This window comes from Heptranchias perlo, chromosome 11 (genome assembly GCF_035084215.1).
Source record: "Heptranchias perlo isolate sHepPer1 chromosome 11, sHepPer1.hap1, whole genome shotgun sequence".
Lineage (NCBI taxonomy): Eukaryota > Metazoa > Chordata > Chondrichthyes > Hexanchiformes > Hexanchidae > Heptranchias > Heptranchias perlo.
The window spans coordinates 55,656,751-55,677,108 of NC_090335.1; the positions used below are offsets into that span (position 1 = coordinate 55,656,751).

The following is a 20,358-nucleotide window of genomic DNA, read 5'->3' on the forward strand; positions in this document are numbered from 1 at the left end:
GTTGGGGGGGGGAGACAGGGAGATTGGGGAATAGGGACTGGGGAGAAAAGTAGATAGTAAGAGGGGCTGGCGGTGAGCAAGGAAGACTGGGGAATGGGGAGAGAGGTAGACTGGGGAATGAGGGGGAGAGTGGGGAATGGGGAGAGAGGGATGCTGTGGAATAGGCGATGGGGTGACGGTGGAATGGGGCTCGGGGAAATAGGGAGACTGGGCGATGGGGAATAGGAGATGGGAAGATAGGTAGACTGGGGATGGGGAGAGAGGAAGACGGGATTGGGGATGGGGAGAGAAGGACACAGGAACGGGGGCTTGGGGATAGATGGAACAGCACGTGCGAACAGCACGGTGTGTGGACAACACAGTGTGAACTGCTGAGAGTTTGGTACGTGTGGGAGTTCGGTGAAGTGGGGGAAGGAGGTGCTGCTTTGCCTTGCTTTTCCTAACTTTTTCCCCAGTGCGGCAGCGGACCTGAGAGTAGAAGACTGAGATTGTGGAATAAAAACAGCAGCAGACCTGCAAAAAGAGACAACTACTGTGCGACGTCATAGGTGAGGCAGGAGAGTCCGAGAGGTGAGCAGAGTATAAAAGGAGAGACCTGGAGCAGGAGGAGAGTCTGAGAGTCGAAGGCAAGTCATGGCAGCACAGCTTGCACCCGTGATATGCTCCTCCTGCACTATGTGGGAAGTCATCGACACTACCAGTGTCCCTGGTGACCATGTGTGCAGGAAGTGTGTCCAGCTGCAGACAATGGCTAACCGTCTTTCGGAGCTGGAGCTGCGGGTGGATTCACTGTGGAGCATCCGCGATGCTGAGACTATCGTGGATAGCACGTTCAGTGAGGTGGTCACACTGCAGGTAAAGATTACGCAGGCAGAAAGGAAATGGGTGACCGCCAGGCAGAGTAAAAGGACTAGGCAGGTAGAGCAGGAGTCCCCTGGGGCCATCTCCCTCTCAAACAGATATTCTGCTTTAGATACTGCTGGGGGAGATGGCTTATCAGGGGAAAGCAGCAAGAGCCAGGTTCAGGGCACCACGGGTGGCTCTGCTGCACAGGAGGGGAGGAAGAAGAGTGGCAGGGCTATAGTGATAGGGGATTCAATTGTAAGGGGAACAGATAGGCGTTTCTGCGGCCGCAAACGTGACTCCAGGATGGTATGTTGCCTCCCTGGTGCTAGGGTCAAGGATGTAATGGAGCGGCTGCAGGGCATTCTGGAAGGGGAGAGTGAACAGCCAGTAGTCGTGGTCCATATTGGTACCAACGACATAGGTGAGAAAAGGGATGGGGTCCTGCAAGGTGAATTTAAGGAGTTAGGAGATAAATTAAAAAGCAGGACTTCAAAGGTAGTGATCTCAGGATTACTATCGGTGCCACGTGCTAGTGAGTATAGGAACAGGAGAATAGACAGGATGAATGCGTGGCTGCAGGGATGGTGTAGGAGGGAGGGATTTAGATTCCTGGGACATTGGGACCGGTTCTGGGGAAGGTGGGACCTGTACAAGCGTGACAGGTTACACCCGAGCAGGACCGGGACCAATGTCCTCGCTGGGGTATTTGCTAGTGCTGTTGGGGAAGGTTTAAACTAGAGTGGCAGGGAGATGGGAACCTGAGCGGGGAGTCAGAAGGGAATAAAGTTGAGAGCAGCAAGAGAGGGGAAGACCCAGGGGAAATCTACAATACAAATAGTACAAACAGTTGTTCAAGAACAAGTGAAAGGGAAAAGTGTAGAGCAGCGGAAAGAAAGTGTACTTTAGGTACTTTAGGCACGACAGATAAAATAAAAACTAGAAGGCATAAGGCGATTAACCCAGCATCAAAGCTGTGGCAGGGGGTTGGGAACCTGAGCAGGGAGACAGAGGAGAGCGTATCAGGAAGGGACAGAAGGTATGGAGTAAAAGGTAAAGTGTTAAAAAAGGAAAAAGCAGGAACTAAGTGTCACAAAACATATTTGAAAGTTTTTCATCTGAATGCATGTAGCATTCGTAACAAAATGGACGAGTTCACGGCACAAATAACTACGTATGGGTATGATCTTGTGGCCATTACAGAAACATGGCTGCAGGGTGACAACGACTGGGAATTAAATATGCCAGGGTATTTAACAATCAGGAAGGACAGGCAGGAAGGAAGGGGAGGTGGGGTGGCTATGTTAATAAAGGAAGGAATCACTGTAACACAGAGAAATGATATTGGGACAAAGGATCAGGATAATGAAACAGTTTGGGTAGAGATAAGGAATAATAAGGGGCAAAAAACACTTGTGGGCGTAGTATATAGGCCTCCTAATAGTTGCAATTCTGCTGGAAGAAGTATTAATCAGGAAATAGTCGGGGCATGTAATAAGGGAACAGCTATAATTATGGGGGATTTTAACTATCATATTAACTGGACAAATCAAATTGGGTTGAGCAGCCTTGAGGAAGAGTTTATTGAGTGTATTAGGGATGGATTTCTTGAGCAGTATGTAACTGATCCTACAAGGGGGCAAGCAACCTTGGACCTGGTCCTGTGTAATGAGCCTGGATTAATTAATAATGTCCTAGTTAAGGATCCTCTTGGAATGAGTGACCATAACATGGTTACATTCCATATCCAATTAGAGGGTGAGAAGGTTGGTTCTCAAACAAGCGTACTGCGCTTGAATAAAGGAGACTATGATGGTATGAGAGCGGAATTGATTAAAGTGGACTGGAAAAATAGATTAAAGGGTAAGACGGTACATGAGCAGTGGTGTTCATTTAAGGAGTTATTTTACAACTTTCAAAAAATATATATTCCACTGAGGAAAAAAGGGTGTAAAAGAAATGACAGCCATCCGTGGCTAAGTAAAGAAATTAAGGATAGTATCTGACTGAAAACAAGGACATATGAGGTAGCCAAACTTAGTGGGAGGATAGAAGATTGGGAAGTCTTCAAAAGACAGCAAAAAGTAACTAAAGGAATGATTAAGAAAGGGAAGATAGATTATGAAAATAAATTAGCAAAAAATATAAAAACAGATAGCAAGAGTTTCTACAGTTATATAAAAAGAAAAAGGGTGGCTAAGGCAAACGTAGGTCCCTTAGAGGATGAGACCGGGAAATTAATGGTGGGAAACATGGAGATGGCAAAAATGCTGAACAAATATTTTGTTTCAGTCTTTACGGTAGAGAACACGAAGAATATCCCAACACTGGACAAACAGGGGGCTCTAGGGGGGGAGGAGCTAAATACGATTAAAATCACTAAGGAATTGAAACTCAGTAAATTAATGGGACTCAAGGCGGATAAATCCCCTGGACCTGATGGCTTACATCCTAGGGTCTTGAGGGAAGTGGCAGTAGGGATTGTGGATGCTTTGGTAATAATTTTCCAAAATTCTCTGGACTCAGCAAAGGTCCTGGCAGATTGGAAAACTGCTAATGTAACACCCTTATTTAAAAAGGAAATTATAGACCAGTTAGCCTGACATATGTGGTGGGTAAAATTTTGGAGTCTATTATTAAGGAGACAGTAGCAGAACATTTGGATAAACATAATTTAATAGGACAAAGTCAGCATGGCTTTATGAAGGGGAAGTCATGTCTGACAAATTTGCTTGAGTTCTTTGAGGACATAACGTACAGGGTGGATAAAGGGGAACCAGTGGACGTACTGTATTTAGACTTCCAGAAGGCATTCGACAAGGTGCCACATAAAAGATTATTGCTCAAGATAAAGAATCACTGGATTGAGGGTAATATTCTGGCATGGGTGGAGGATTGGTTATCTAACAGGAAGCAGAGAGTTGGGATAAATGGTTCATTCTCGGACTGGCAACCAGTAGTCAGTGGTGTTCCGCAGGGGTCGGTGCTGGGTCCCCAACTCTTTACAATCTATACTAACGATTTGGAGGAGGGGACCGAGTGTAGCATATCAAAGTATGCAGATGATGCAAAGATGGGAGGGAAAGTAGAGAGTGAGGAGGACATAAAAAACCTACAAGGGGATATAGACAGGCTGGGTGAGTGGGCGGAGATTTGGCAGATGCAATATGATATTGGAAAATGTGAGGTTATGCACTTTGGCAGGAAAAATCAGAGAGCAAGTTATTATCTTAATGGCAAGAAACTGGAAAGTACTGCAGTACAAAGGGATCTGGGGATCCTAGTGCAAGAAAATCAAAAGGTTAGTATTCAGGTGCAGCAGGTGATCATGAAGGCCAATGGAATGTTGGCATTTATTGCTAGGGGGATAGAATATAAAAACAGGGAGCTATTGCTGCAGTTATATAAGGTATTGGTGAGACCGCACCTGGAATACTGCATGCAGTTTTGGTCTCCATACTTAAGAAAAGACATACTTGCTCTCGAGGCAGTACAAAGAAGGTTCACTCGGTTAATCCCGGGGATGAGGGGGCAGACATATGAGGAGAGGTTGAGTAGATTGGGACTCTACTCATTGGAGTTCAGAAGAATGAGAGGCGATCTTATTGAAACATATAAGATTGTGAAGGGGCTTGATCGGGTGGATGCGGTAAGGATGTTCCCAAGGATAGGTGAAACTAGAACTCGGGGGCATAATCTTAGAATAAGGGGCTGCTCTTTCAAAACTGAGATGAGGAGAAACTTCTTCACTCAGAGGGTAGTAGGTCTGTGGAATTTGCTGCCCCAGGAAGCTGTGGAAGCTACATCATTAAATAAATTTAAAACAGAAATTGACAGTTTCCTAGAAGTAAAGGGAATTAGGGGTTACGGGGAGCGGGCAGGAAATTGGACATGAATTTAGATTTGAGGTTAGGATCAGATCAGCCATGATCTTATTGAATGTCGGAGCAGGCTCGAGGGGCCGATTAGCCTACTCCTGCTCCTATTTCTTATGTTCTTATGAGATCAGGCAATGGGGGGAGAGAGGGGGAATGGGGGATGGGGAGCGAGGGAGACCGGGGAACAGGGGTTGGGGAGAGGGAGACTGGAGATGGGGATGAAGAGATGATGTTCAATAGTGAGAAGGGGACTGGGAATGGGGGTATTGGTGCTCGGCTGGCAGTGAGCGAGGAAGATTGTGTGTCAGGGGGATTGGGGTGAGAGGAAGACTGGGGAATGGGGTGGGCATAGGGACCAGCATTTCCTGCAGAGCCAGGTGCAGCACCGAGAGAGGAGCAGCCAGTAAATGGTCAGTAAAACCTGGGCACTTTACTGTGGGTGAAAGATCATTTCCACTGGTGGCCGAATGGGGAATGAGATAATTATTTGAAAAGGAGGAATATAAAAGGATCCCGGGGAAATGGGGCTACAGGAGAGAGTGTCAGCACTGGCATACACTCCATGGGCTGATTGGCCTCCTCCTGTACTGTAATTTCTATCATTCTATGAAAACTCTCCTTTATTGAGTCCGAGCCCAGGGAGTGGTTTAGAAATGTTGGTGCTGAGCAGAGTTTTGGATGATGTGGCCAATGAGAACACCAAGCTCACTGTCCTTTGTGTGATCTCTCGGTTTCATTCAGGTTGGTCTGTACCGGTGGTTTTGACATGTGACGTCCAAGAAACAGATCAGCTCTGACTAAGGTTCCCAGTTCAGAGTTATAAGCTTCACACAGAACATGAGTTCAAACCAGAGACCAAGGAGTCTGGGAGAGAGATTGGATCTATTCAAAATAGCCTTGACTGAGGAGCCTGACTGCACTTTGTGCAGTGCAGAGAGATTCTAGCTATAATTTCAGGGTGAATATCAGCGGGTTATAGGATTACTACTAGTTACAGGTATAGTATTGGGGCGTTACACCTATCACTACCAATTACATAGACTATCAGTGAGTTAGTGTATTACTATTGGCTCTGAGGGGAATCTATGTGCTTCCAGTATTACTATTAGTTACCAGTGTAGGTTCTGAATTTCCATTAGTTACTGGTGGAATCAAATTTCCTCCCGCCTCTGGTTTCCCCTCTGCGAATCCCTCCTACACCTTTTGGTTTCCCCTCTTCCCCGTCCTCGGTTTCCCTTCTTCACCTTTTACGGGTCGCCTCCTGGTTCTTGGAATTTATCGCACAACAGCTGCTGGCGCAAAACCACGAGCAAAAATACTCAACAGCAGGGGACCCATCCTTTATAAGGTAAATGCAATAACATCTGCATCACGCAATCAGACGCCACGTGATCAGCGCATTATATGATCAAGCCTCCAGGAATGCCTCCAACCAGAGTTGGCTACCCTACTGCCAGAAGTGTGGTGAGGCAGGACTTCTGACTGCACCAGCGCTGATCACACCATATTTTCAGGGGTCAGCTTAATTAGCATACTGTAGCCAAGCTCCAGGCATTTGGCATGTTTCACGTTTGGAGACTGGAAACAATGTGCTGTAGCAGTTTAAAGAGCCAAGCACCATCAGAAAACTTATCAGAAATCAAATGGCTAATTTTCAGTTCCCCAGATGCAAAGGTCAGGAAAAAGGATTGAAGACTGTCATAAAAATTCATCTGATAAACAAAAGCCTGAAACTAAATTGGCTTCAGCATGTCTGAAGGAAAAGGACTCCTAAAAAGGTGGGAGGACAGTTAAAAGCATTATTAATTGATGTGGAGATGCCGGTGATGGACTGGGGTTGACAATTGTAAACAATTTTACAACACCAAGTTATAGTCCAGCAATTTTATTTTAAATTCACAAGGAGGAAGTCTCCGAAAGCTTGTGAATTTAAAATAAAATTGCTGGACTATAACTTGGTGTTGTAAAATTGTTTACAAAAAAAAAACAGAGATAGAGAGGTAGAAACATAGAAAAGACAGCAACTGACCCGTTATATTAAAAACAGATAACATTTGTTCACTGGTGGGGTAACGTGTAGCGTGACATGAACCCAAGATCCCGGTTGAGGCCGTCCTCATGGGTGCGGAACTTGGCTATCAATTTCTGCTCGACGATTTTGCGTTGTCGTGTGTCTCGAAGGCTGCCAAGTTCCGCACCCATGAGGACGGCCTCAACCGGGATCTTGGGTTCATGTCACGCTACACGTTACCCCACCAGTGAACAAATGTTATCTGTTTTTAATATAACGGGTCAGTTGCTGTCTTTTCTATGTTTCTACCTCTCTATCTCTGTTTTTTTTGTTTGTTGTTTTTTTTTTGGTGATTTGTATATTCTGAGACCTGGCAGGTAACACCTGTCTGTCTGCACACTGATTGCCTTGGCAACAGGCAGTTGAAAAAACTGTCTGCACTCACCAAGCATTGTTCTGTGAATTATAAATGCGATTTCATTTCGAGGTTTTCATTTTCACATCGTTCACCTGACGAAGGAGGAAGCCTCCGAAAGCTTGTGAATTTAAAATAAAATTGCTGGACTATAACTTGGTGTTGTAAAATTGTTTACAATTATTAATTGACACATTGTAAAAGAGCACACAGCAGAGGATAATTCACCATAGCAACAAGAACGATTCCAGGTTAGCTGGAGGTCATTTGAACACCTGCCTACTTAACTTGGTTACGTTGTGGACACTGGGAGAAAACAAGTGAAGTGTCAAACAATCGTGGGTTGTTGACAAGCCACTGCCCCAGAGGTGTGGTTCTATGTTGAAAAGGTCTTTTAAAGCTAGGCAGAAGTTAGAGTGGGGAGAGACACATCTGCACCGCGACTGCACCAACCTCGCCTTTCACTTCCGGGTGGCGCTACCTCACCTGGAATCTTCATGACTGCTCGCTACCTCACAGCTTGAAGCCTTGATGCAGGCTTACAGATTACCTATGAAGCAGATGACCTGGCTTCAAGAGAAAGCCGTGCTAAAAACTATAACAGTATCCATCAAAATACCTAGAATCTTCCTGACAAGCTTGAGCCAACCATGAGTACATAACTTTCATTATGAGGTTAGTCTAAGATAGACATTTGATTTCCAAAAAGGTTATGCATATACAGCAATACGAGCCCAATATCCCAATTTAGATCCTCCCTTAATTTGAATGGGCTCCCTGCACATGGAAAACATGCACAGGGCTTCAAGGCAGGAGGCTAGTTGGCTATGAATTGGAAAATTGTGCTAACTGGCTGCTCTTATAAGGCTACTGTTTGCCCTTCAAAGGGAATCAAAAAACGCTACACCTAGGTGAAGGTGGAGGTGCAGCTGATATTTTCAGATGTGTGTAATGATAGTGATAGGGAAGTCTGCCGCTTTCACCTAAGGACGCCTTGGAGGTTCTTTTACAGGAGGTTTAGTGAAGGAGGGTTCTTCTTTTTGGATTTGAAGACCATCTGACACTTGAGACAGAGGCCATGCCACCTGGGAGGAGGCCATGGAGCAAGTAAATGCAGTCTTACAGGTTCACCAGGCCTGGGAGCAAATAAAGAAGTTCAGTGGCAGAAAATGAAGTGTCAGTGTAAGTGTAGACATATTCATACTATTCCACCATAAAAGATAGGAGCAGGAGTAGGCCATTTGGCCCTATGAGCCTGTGCTGCCATTCAGTGAGATCATGGCTGATCTGATTCTGGCCTCAACTCCACTTTCCTGCCTTTTCCCCATATCCTTTGACTCCCTTGCTGATCAAAAATTTGTCTAACTCAGCCTTGAATATATTCAATGACTCAGCCTCCACTGCTGTTTGGGGCAAAGAATTCCAAAGGTTCACAACCCTCTGAGAGAAGAAATTTCTCCTCATCTCCGTCTTAAATGGGCGACCCCTTATTCTGAGATTATGCCCCCTAGTTCTAGATTCCCCTATGAGGGGAAATATCCTCTCAGCATTTACCCTGTCAAGCCCCCTCAGAATTTTATATGTTTCAATAAGATCTCTTCTCATTCTTTTAAACTCCACTGAGTATAGGCCCAACCCGCTCAATCTTTCCTCATAAGAAAACCCTTCCATACCCAGAATCAACCTAGTGAACCTTCTCTGAACCACCTCCAATGCAAGTATATCCTTCCTTAAATAAGGGGACCAAAACTGTACGCAATACTCTAGGTGTGATCTCACCAACACCCTGTACAGTTGTAGCAAGACTTCCCTGCTTTTATACTCCATCCCCCTAGAAATAAAGGCCAATGTTCCATTTGCCTTCCCACCTGTATGCTAACTTTTGTGTTTCATGTACTAGGACACCCAAATCCCTCTGTACTGCAGCATTCTGTAGTTTTTCTCCATTTATATAATATTTTGCTTTTTTATTCTTTCTACCAAAGTGGATGACTTCACATTTTCCCACATTACATCCATCTGCCAATTTTTTTCCCACTCGCTTAACCTGTCAATATCCCTTTGCAGACACTTTGTATCCTCCTCACAACTTACTTTTCCACCTATCTTTGTATCATCAGCAAATTTGGCCACAGTACACCTGCTTCCTTCATCCAAGTCATTGATATAGATTGTAAATGATGTGGAGATGCCGGTGATGGACTGGGGTTGACAATTGTAAACAATTTTACAACACCAAGTTATAGTCCAGCAATTTTATTTTAAATTCACAAGCTTTCGGAGATTTTCTCCTTCCTCAGGCAAATGTTTCAAGATCTCCTTGAAGCCTACGCATTTATACATATTGAACAATAATACATGGTGTTTACAGACTGCCCCTGCAACTGCCCGTTGCCAAGGCAATCACCGTGTTCAGACAGAGAGGTGTTACCTGCAGAACCTCCGAATACACATTCAACAAAAAAACAAACAGGGAAAAAAAACAGAGAAAAAAAAAACACAGAGAGAGGCAGAAACATCCGGAAGGCAGAGAGAGCCAGCAAATGACCCATTATATTAAAAACAGATAACATTTGTTCGCTGGTGGGGTAACGTGTAGCGTGACATGAACCCAAGATCCCGGTTGAGGCCGTCCTCATGGGTGCGGAACTTGGCTATCAATTTCTGCTCGACGATTTTGCGTTGTCGTGTGTCTCGAAGGCCGCCTTGGAGTACGCTTACCCGAAGGTCGGTGGATGAATGTCCATGACTGCTGAAGTGTTCCCCGACTGGGAGGGAACCCTCCTGTTTGGCGATTGTTGCGCGGTGTCCGTTCATCCGTTGTCGCAGCGTCTGCATGGTCTCGCCAATGTACCATGCTCTGGGGCATCCTTTCCTGCAACGTATGAGGTAGACAACGTTGGCTGAGTCACAGGAGTATGAACCATGCACCTGGTGGGTGGTGTCATCTCGTGTGATGGTGGTATCTGTGTCGATGATCTGGCATGTCTTGCAGAGGTTACCGTGGCAGGGTTGTGTGGCGTCGTGGACGCTGTTCTCTTGAAAGCTAGGTAATTTGCTGCGAACGATGGTCTGTTTGAGGTTGGGTGGCTGTTTAAAGGCGAGTAGTGGAGGTGTGGGGATGGCCATAGCGAGGTGTTTGTCCTCATTGATGACATGTTGAAGGCTGCGGAGAACATGGCGTAGTTTCTCCGCTCCGGGGAAGTACTGGACGACAAAGGGTACTCTGTTGGTTGCGTCCCGTGTTAGTCTCCTGAGGAGGTCTATGCGATTTTTTGCTGTGGCCCGTCGGAACTGTCGATCGATGAGTCGAGCGTCATATCCCGTTCTTACTAGGGCGTCTTTCAGCGTCTGTAGGTGTCCATCGCGTTCCTCCTCGTCTGAGCAGACCCTGTGTATTCGCAGGGCCTGTCCATAGGGGATGGCCTCTTTGACGTGGTTAGGGTGGAAGCTGGAAAAGTGGAGCATCGTGAGGTTGTCCGTGGGCTTGCGGTAGAGTGAGGTGCTGAGGTGCCCGTCTTTGATGGAGATTCGTGTGTCCAAGAAAGAAACTGATTCTGAGGAGTAGTCCATGGTGAGCTTGATGGTGGGATGGAACTTGTTGATGTTATCGTGCAGTCTCTTTAGTGATTCCTTGCCGTGGGTCCATAGAAAGAAAATGTCGTCGATGTATCTGGTGTATAGTGTTGGTTGGAGGTCTTGTGCAGTGAAGAAGTCCTGCTCGAACTTGTGCATGAAAATGTTGGCGTATTGGGGTGCGAATTTGGTCCCCATGGCTGTTCCGTGTGTTTGGGTAAAGAACTGGTTATCGAAGGTGAAGACATTGTGATCCAGGATGAAGCGGATGAGTTGTAGGATGGCTTCCGGAGATTGGCTGTTGTTGGTGTTGAGTATTGATGCTGTCGCAGCGATGCCGTCATCGTGGGGGATACTGGTGTATAGTGCCGAGACGTCCATCGTGGTGAGAAGTGTTCCTGGTTCAACTGGTCCGTGGGTACTGAGTTTTTGTAGGAAGTCTGTAGTGTCACGACAGAAGCTGGGGGTTCCCTGTACGATGGGTTTCAGGATGCCCTCGATGTATCCAGAGAGGTTCTCACACAGGGTTCCGTTGCCTGATACGATGGGACGTCCGGGTGTGTTGGCTTTGTGTATCTTTGGGAGGCAGTAGAAGTCTCCCACGCGGGGATTACGTGGGATGAGAATGCGTAGGATGCTTTGAAGGTCTGGATCGAAGGTCTTGATCAGTTTGTTGAGCTGGTGGGTGTGTTCTTTGGTCGGATCTGCGGGTAACCGTCTGTAGTGTTCCTGGTTGTCCAGTTGTCGGTATGCTTCTTTGCAATAGTCTGTTCTGTTCTGTATGACTATGGCTCCTCCTTTGTCCGCTGGTTTGATGACGATGTTGCGGTTGGTCTTGAGAGCGTTGATGGCGTTGCGTTGTGCTCGGGTGACATTCTGGACTGTCTTCTGAGTGCGGCTGATGAATCTGGCATTGACGCATTTCCTGACAGCTTGAGCATACATGTCCAGCTGAGGGCAGCGACCCTCCGGAGGAGTCCAGTTTGACTCTTTCCTCTTAGATTGACTCTTTCCTCTTAGATTGTAAATAGTTGAGGCCCCAACACTGATCCCTGCAGCATACCACTAGTTACAGATTGCCATCCTGAAAATGACCCCTTTATCCCGACTCTCTGTTTTCTGTTAGATAGCCAATCCTCTATCCATGCTAATATATTACCCCCAACACCATGAGCTCTTACCTTGTGCAGTAACCTTTTATGTGGCACCTTATCGAATGCCTTTTGGAAATCCAAATACACTACATCTACTGGTTCCCCTTTATCCACCCTGCTCGTTACTTCCTCAAAGAACTCTATTAAATTTGTCAAACACGATTTCCCTTTCATAAAACCATGTTGACTCTCCTTGATTTTATTTTGAGTCTCTAAATATCCTGCTACGACTTCCTTAATAATCGATTCGAGCATTTTCCCGGTGACAGATGTTAGGCTAATTGGCCTATAGTTACCTGCTTTCTTTCTCCCTCCTTTCTTGAATAAGGGTGTTACATTTTCAGTTTTCCAATCCGCTGGGACCTTTCCAGAAACTAGTGAATTTTGGAAGATTACAACCAATGCATCCATTATCTCTGCAGCCACTTCTTTTAAGACCCTCGGATGCAAGCCATCGAGTACAAGGGACTTGTCAGCCTGTAGACCCATTAGTTTACCTAGTATTTTTTCTCTAGTGATAGTGATTGTTTTTAGACCCTCCCTCCCCTTTGCCCCTCGATTATCTACTATTATTAGTATGCTTTTAGTGTCTTCTACTGTGAAGACAGATACAAAATATCTGTTCAATGTCTCTGCCATTTCCTTGTTTTCCATTATTATTTCCCCAGTCTCATCTTCTAAGGGAACTCTACTTACTTTAGCTGCTCTCTTCCTTTTTATATACTGTAAAAAAACTCTTACTGTCAGTTTTTATATTTCTTGCCCATTTACTCTCATAATCTATTTTCTCCCTCTTCATTATTTTTTTTAGTCCTCCTTCGCTGGTTTCTAAAGTTTTCCCAAATGTGGAAAACCATAAAGAAATGCCTGACCAAATTAACTTTCTAATACACCTAAACCATAAAGACCACATTAATGTAGAAATACGTGAACAGTTACTTGACCATAAAAGAAGAAATGCATGATGGATAAGTTGACCATGTTAGCTGACCAGCTGAATATAATAGAAAGCTTATGTTTTAGTTCTCACCAAAGACACACAGAAGAGCTATTGTCTGCTTATGGGATAACTGTCTGACTATCAGAAATGAATGACCATATAGCCTTGAGACTAGGTACAGACCCACTGATAAGAAAAACTGTTACTAAGGAAACGTGCTTTCCCAGACAATGTTTAAAAGAATCACGAGGCAGTCATGAGGAACCAGAGGGTGGGTTCCCTATTTTGATTGACTAAACACTTGAACTAATAAAGAATGTACATGTACGCCCATATTCTATGATAGACAGACATTACTAATTAAACTGTATAAATGTGAACTGTTTTCCTATGTACAGTGAAGAGGTTGTTCTAACCATTGTTTAGAGCACTCTTCCCTTGAGCTCAAGTTTCTTTTAATTAAAATTCTTACTTGTCTGAAAATAAGTGTTTGGAGTTAATGCATTGTATATAAGAGGTAATTAAGTCTTCGACACAATCTTCGGGCTTACCAGTAATCTTTGCCACATTGTATGCCTTTTCTTTTAACTTGATACCATCCTTAACTTTCTTAGTTTACTATGGTTGGTGCACCCGTCTCGTGGAGTCTTTCCTCCTTACTAGGATATATTTTTGTTGACAGTCATAAAATATCTTTTTAAATGTCTGCCACTGCTTATGCACCATCATACCTTCTAATCTGTTTTCCCAGTCCACTTTAGCCAACTCTGTCCTCATGTCATTGTAATTTCCCTTATTTAGGTTTAATACAGTAGTTTAAGATCCAAGATCCTCATTCTCAAACTGGATGTGAAATTCTATCATATTATGTTCACTCTTTCCGAAGGGATCCTTCACTTTAAGGTCATTAATTAATCCTGAAACATTACCCATTACCAGATCTAAAATGGCCTGTTCCCTGGTTGGTTCCACAATGTATTGTTCTAAGAAACAGTCCTGAATACACTCCATGAACTCATCCTCAGGGTTACTTTTGCCAATTTGATATGTCTAATCTATATGAGAGTTAAAATCACCCATGATTATTGCATAACCCTTTTTTACAAGCCTCCATTATTTCTTGATTTATATTTTGCCCTACTGTGTCGCTACAGTTAGGGGGCCTATAGACTACTCCCACCAGTGATAGAAACATAGAAAATAGGAGCAGGAGTAAGCCATTCAGCCCTTCGAGCCTGCTCCGCCATTCAGTATGATCATGGCCGATCCTCTATCTCAATACCATATTCCCGCTCTCTCCCCGTACCCTTTGATGCCTTCTGTGTCCAGAAATCTATCTATCTCCTTCTTAAATATATTCAGTGACTTGGCCTCTGTAGCCACAGGTTCACCACCCTCTGAGTGAAGATATTTCTCCTCATCTCAGTCCTAAATGTCCTACCCTGTATCCTGAGACTGTGACCCCTCGTTCTAGACCCCCCCAGCCAGGGGAAACATCCTCCCTGCATCCAGTCTGTCTAGCCCTGTCAGAATTTTATATGTTTCAATGAGATCCCCTCTCATTCTTCTAACCTCTAGTGAATACAGGCCTAGTCGACCCAATATCTCCTCATACGACAGTCCTGCCATCCCAGGAATCAGTCTGGTAATCCTTCGCTGCACTCCCTCTATGGCAAGTATATCCTTTCTTAGGTAAGAAGACCAAAACTGCACACAATACTCCTGGTGTGGTCTCACCAAGGCCCTGTATAACTGCAGTAAGACATCCTTGCTCCTGTACTCAATTCCTCTTGCAATGAAGGCCAACATACCATTGGCCTTCCGAATGGTGTTGGACAATTAAAAAACTAACGGTAGGAGGGGGCTCTGTATACATCACCATCCTCAATGATGGCAGAGTCCAGCACGTGAGTTCAAAAGACAAGGTTGCAGCGTTTGCAACCGTCTTCAGCCAGAAATGCTGAGTGGATGATCCATCTCGGCCTCCTCCTGATATCCCCACCATCACAGAAGCCAGTCTTCAGCCAATTCGATTCATTCCACGTGATATCAAGAAACGGCTGAGTGCACTGGATACAGCAAAGGCTATGGGCCCCGACAACATCCTGGCTGCAGTGCTGAAGACTTGTGCTCCAGAACTAGCTGCGCCTCTAGCCAAACTGTTCCTGGACAGCTACAACCCTGCATCTACCCAACAATGTGGAAAATTGCCCCGGTATGTCCTGTCCACAAAAAGCAGGAGAAATCCAATCCAGCCAATTACCGCCCCATCACTCAACTCTCAATCATTAGCAAAGTGATGGAAGGTGTCGTCGACAGTGCTATCAAGCGGCACTTACTCACCAATAACCTGCTCACTGATGCTCAGTTTGGGTTCCGCCAGGACCACTCGGTTCCAGACCTCATTACAGCCTTGGTCCAAACATGGACAAAAGAGCTGAATTCCAGAGGTGAGGTGGGAGTGACTGCCCTTGACATCAAGGCAGCATTTGACCGAGTGTGGCACCAAGGAGCCCTAGTAAAATTGAAGTCAATTGGAATTAGGGGGAAAACTCTCCAGTGGCTGGAGTCATACCTAGCACAAAGGAAGATGGTAGTGGTTGTTGGAGGCCAATCATCTCAGCCCCAGTACATTGCTGCAGGAGTTCCTCAGGGCAGTGTCCTAGGCCCAACCATCTTCAGCTGCTTCATCATTGATCTTCCCTCCATCATAAGGTCAGAAATGTGGATGTTCACTGATGATTGCACAGTGTTCAGTTCCATTCGCAACCCCTCAGATAATGAAGCTGTCCGTGCCCGCATGCAGCAAGACCTGGACAACATCCAGGCTTGGGCTCACAAGTGGCAAGTAACATTCGCGCCAGACAAGTGCCAGGCAATGACCATCTCCAACAAGAGAGAGTCTAACCATCTCCCCTTGACATTCAACGGCATTACCATCGCCGAATCCCCCACCATCAACATCCTGGGGGTCACTATTGACCAGAAACTTAATTGTACAAGCCATATAAATACTGTGGCTACAAGAGCAGGTCAGAGGCTGGGTATTCTGCGGTGAGTGACTCACCTCCCGACTCCCCAAAGCCTTTCCACCATCTACAAGGTACAAGTCAGGAGTGTGATGGAATACTCTCCACTTGCTTGCAGCTCCAACAACACTCAAGAAGCTCGACACCATCCAAGATAAAGTAGCCCGCTTGATTGGCACCCCATCCACCACCCTAAACATTCACTCCCTTCACCACCGGCGCACAGTGGCTGCAGTGTGTACCATCCACAGGATGCATTGCAGCAACTTGCCAAGGCTTCTTCGACAGCACCTCCCAAACCTGCGACCTCTACCACCTAGAAGGACAAGAGCAGCAGGCACATGGGAACAACACCACCTGCATGTTCCCCTCCAAGTCACACACCATCCCGACTTGGAAATATATCGCCGTTCCTTCATCGCCACTGAGTCAAAATCCTGGAACTCCCTTCCTAACAGCACAGTGGGAGAACCGTCACCACACGGACTGCAGCAGTTCAAGAAGACGGCTCACCACCACCTTCTCAAGGGCAATTAGGGATGGGCAATAAATGCCGGCCTCGCCAGCGATGCCCACATCCCATGAACGAATAAAAAAAAAACTGCTTACTGCACCTGCATATTTGCTTTCAGTGACTGGTATACAAGGACACCCAGATCCCTTTGTACATCAACATTTCCCAATCTATCACCATTTAAATAATACTCTGCCTTTCTGTTTTTCCTTCCGAAATGGATAACTTCATATTTATCCATGTTATACTGCATCTGCCATATATTTGCCCACTCACTCAACTTGTCTAAATCACCTTGAAGCCTCTTTGCATCCTCCTCACAACTCACAATCCCACCTAGTTTTGTGTCGTCAGCAAACTTGGAAATATTACATTTGGTTCCCTCATCCAATCATTGATATATATTGTGACTAGTTGGGGCCCAAGCACTGATCCCTACAGTACCCCACTAGTCACTGCCTGCCATCCCGAAAAAGATCCATTTATTCCTATTCTCTGTTTCCTGTCTGTTAACCAATTTTCAATCCATGCCAGTATATTCCCCCCAATCCCATGTGCTTTAATTTTGCACACTAACCTCTTATGTGGGACTTTATCAAAGGCCTTCTGAAAATCCAAATACACCACGTTCACTGGTTCTCCCCTATCTATTCTACTAGTTACATCCTCAACAAACTCCAGTAGGTTTGTCAAACATGATTTCTCTTTCATAAATGCATGTTGACTTTGTCTAATCCTATTGATATTTTCTAAGTTTTCTGTTATCACATTGTTTATAATAGACTAGCATTTTCCTATTACTGATGTTAGGCTAACCGGTCTGTAGTTCCCTGTTTTCTCTCTTCCTCCTAATTTTAAATAGTGGGGTTACATTTGCCGCCCCCCAATCTGCAGGAACTGTTCCATAATCTATAGAATTTTGGACGATGGCAACCAATGCTTCCACTATTTCCATGGCTACCTCTTTTAGTACTCTGGGATTCAGATTATCAGGCCCTGGGGATTTATCGGCTTTCAGTCCCATTAATTTCTCCAGCACTATTTTTTTACTAATACTAATTTCCTTTAATTCCTCCTTCTCACTAGACCCTTGGTTCCCTAGCATTTCTGGGAAATTATTTGTGTCCTCTTCCATGAAGACAGAACCAAAGTATTTGCTCTGCTAGTTTAATTGCTCTGCAATTTCCTTGTTCCCCATTATAAATTCTCTCGGTTTTGACTGTAAGGGACCTACATTTGTCTTCACTAATCTTTTCCTTTTTACATACTTGTAGAAGCTTTTACAGTCTGCTTTTATGTTCCTTGCAAGTTTACTCTCATACTCTATTTTTCCCCTCTTAATCAATCTCTTGGTCCTTTTTTGCTGAATTCTAAACTGCTCCCAATCCTCAGGTTTGCTACTTTTTCTGACAACTTTATATGACTTCTCTTTGGATCTAATACTATCCTCAATTTCTTTTGTTAGCCATGGATGGGCCGTTTTTCCTTTTGTCTTTTTGCGCCAGAGAGGAATGTATAACTGTTGCAATTCATGCATTCGTTTCTTAAATGTTAGCCATTGCCTATCCACCATCATGCCTTTTAAAGAAGCTCCCAATCTATCATAGCCACCTCAGTCCTCATACCTTCGTAGTTCCTTCGTTTAGATTTAGGACCCTAGTTTTGGATAGGACTACTTCACTTTCTATCTTAATGAAGAACTCTATCATGTTATGGTCACTCTTCCCTAAAGGACCCCGCACAACAAGATTATTAATTAACCCCTTCTCATTGCACAATACCCAATCTAGGATAGCCTGTTCCCTTGTTGGCTCATCAATGTACTGGTCTAAAAAACCATCTCGTACATACTCCAGGAATTCATCCTCCACAGTATTATTGCTAATTTGGTTTGGCCAATCTATATGTAGATTAAAGTCACCATGTAGTACCCTTGTTACATGCATCTCTAATTTCCTGATTGATACTGTCCCCTACATTACAACTGCTGTTTGGATTGTATAAACAACTCCCACCAGTGTTTTCTGTCCCTAGGTGCTTCTTAACTCCACCCAGACTGATTCTACATCTTGATTTTCTGAGCCAATATCCTTTCTCACTATTGCTCTGATTTCATCCTTTATTAACAAAGCTACCCCACCACCTTTTCCTTTCTTCCTATCCTTCTGAAATGTCAGATACCCCTGAATATTCAGTTCCCAATCTTGGTCACCTTGTAATCACATCTCTGTAATGGCAAGAAGATCATACCCATTTGTTTCTATTTGTGCCATCAATTCATCTATCAGATGCTGCCGCATTCAGATAAAGAACCTTTAATTTTGTCTTTTTACCATTTTTTCCTACTCTGACCCCATTTGCTGGTGCACGCTTATGTTTGTTCGCTCTGTCCCTTCCTGTCACACTCTGGTTATCATTACCCCTATCACTTCCCTGTACTACTTCCTTGTCCTTTCTCTTCAACAGTCTACATTTTGCCCCACCTGAACCCTTCCCCCCCTCCCATTTAGTTTAAAGCCCTATCTACAGCCCTGGTTATTCGATTCGCCAGACGGAACAGCTCCCTCTTTCCCCAGTACTGGTGCCAGTGCCCCATGAATCGAAACCCACTTCTCCCACACCAATCTTTGAGCCACGCATTCATCTCTCTGACCTTATTTACCCTGTGCCAATTTGCACGTGGCTCAGGTAATAATCCAGAGATTATTACCTTTGTGGTTCTGCTTTTTAATTTAGTCCCTAGCTGCTCATTCGCTCTCAGCAGAACCTCTTTCTTAGTCTTACCTATGTCGTTGGTACCTACGTGGACCACGACAACTGGATCCTCCCCCTCCCACTCCGAGTTCCTCTCCAGCCCAGAGGAGATGTCCTTAACCCTGGCACCGGGTAGGCAACACAGCCTTTGGGACTCACGCTCTTGGCTGCAGAGAACAGTATCTATCCCCCTAACTATACTGTCGCCTACTACTGCCACCTTCCTTTTTACTCCCCCCACTTGAATGGCCTCCTGTACCACGGTGCCATGGTCAGTTTTCTCATCCTCCCTGCAGTCCTTGCTCTCGTCCACATAGCTTGCAAGAACCTCGTAACTGTTCGACAAGTTCAAGGGCTGAGGCTCCTGCAGTGCTACCTCCTGGATCCCCGTACCTGCCTCACTCGCAGTCACACTCTCCTGTCCCCGACCACGGGCCAAATCCTAAATATTAATCTAAGGGGGTGTGACTGCCTTCTGGAACAAAGTGTCGAGGGGTAACTTTCTCCCTCCCTGATGTATCGCAAAGTTTGCAGCTCGGACTCCAGCTCCTCAACTCTGAGCCGAAGTTCCTCGAGCTGCAGACACTTACTGCAGATGTGATCGCCCTAGACAGGACTGTCCAGTAGCTCCCGCTTTGTGCAGCTGCAACACAGCTCCTACCCTGCCATATCTATACTATTTATTTAATTAATTACGTCACTGTCAATCAAATTATTTATAATTTTGATCCAAGTACTAACCTCGTTTAATTTATTTAATTAAATTTAGTTAATTAGTTAATTATAAATTTAGTCACATGCTATATGGTTTTACTGTAACTTAGCCCACAGTCCTAAGAAAAAGAAATACTCACCACCAATCACCCACCTGCTTTGATTTTTAACAGAACGCAGTCGGTCGGCTCTCGCTCTGGTGAACTCTTGCTTTCACTCCGTGCTGTTTTTATCCCCGCTCCAATCTCACTATTTTCTGCTGCTCTGGTGAACTCTTGCTCTTGTTCCGCGCTGTTTTTATCCTGCTCTGCTCTCACTGTTTTCCGCCGCTCTGGTGAACTCGGCACTCTCGTTCCGTGCTGTTTTTATCCCCACTCTGCTCTCACTGTTTCCCACCGCTCTGGTGAACTCTCGCTCTCGCTCTGCATTGTTTTTATCCCCGCTCCACTCTCACTATTTTCTGCTGCTCTGGTGAACTCTTGCTCTCGCTCTGCGCTGTTCTTATCCCCGCTCTGCTCCCACTGTTTCCC

General features: G+C 45.0%; 2 protein-coding genes across 2 annotated transcripts in view; both read right to left on the minus strand.

The window, feature by feature from the left end:
- The window catches only part of LOC137327362 (NXPE family member 3-like), a 45,864-nt gene extending 25,842 nt beyond the window's left edge, over positions 1-20,022 (minus strand). Inside the window, exon 1 of the mRNA XM_067993080.1 lies at positions 19,969-20,022. The gene's annotated coding sequence lies outside the window, so the exon portion shown is untranslated. The remainder of the gene's footprint in view (positions 1-19,968) is intronic.
- Positions 9,426-20,062, minus strand: LOC137327360 (uncharacterized). The gene is made up of 2 exons (XM_067993073.1): positions 19,983-20,062; positions 9,426-11,775 (listed from the first exon to the last, which is right to left on the minus strand). The coding sequence occupies exon 2, from the start codon at positions 11,666-11,668 to the stop codon at positions 9,704-9,706; it is 1,965 nt and encodes a 654-aa protein (XP_067849174.1). The 5' UTR covers positions 11,669-11,775; positions 19,983-20,062; the 3' UTR covers positions 9,426-9,703.
- Between the last annotated feature and the right edge of the window lie 296 nt (positions 20,063-20,358).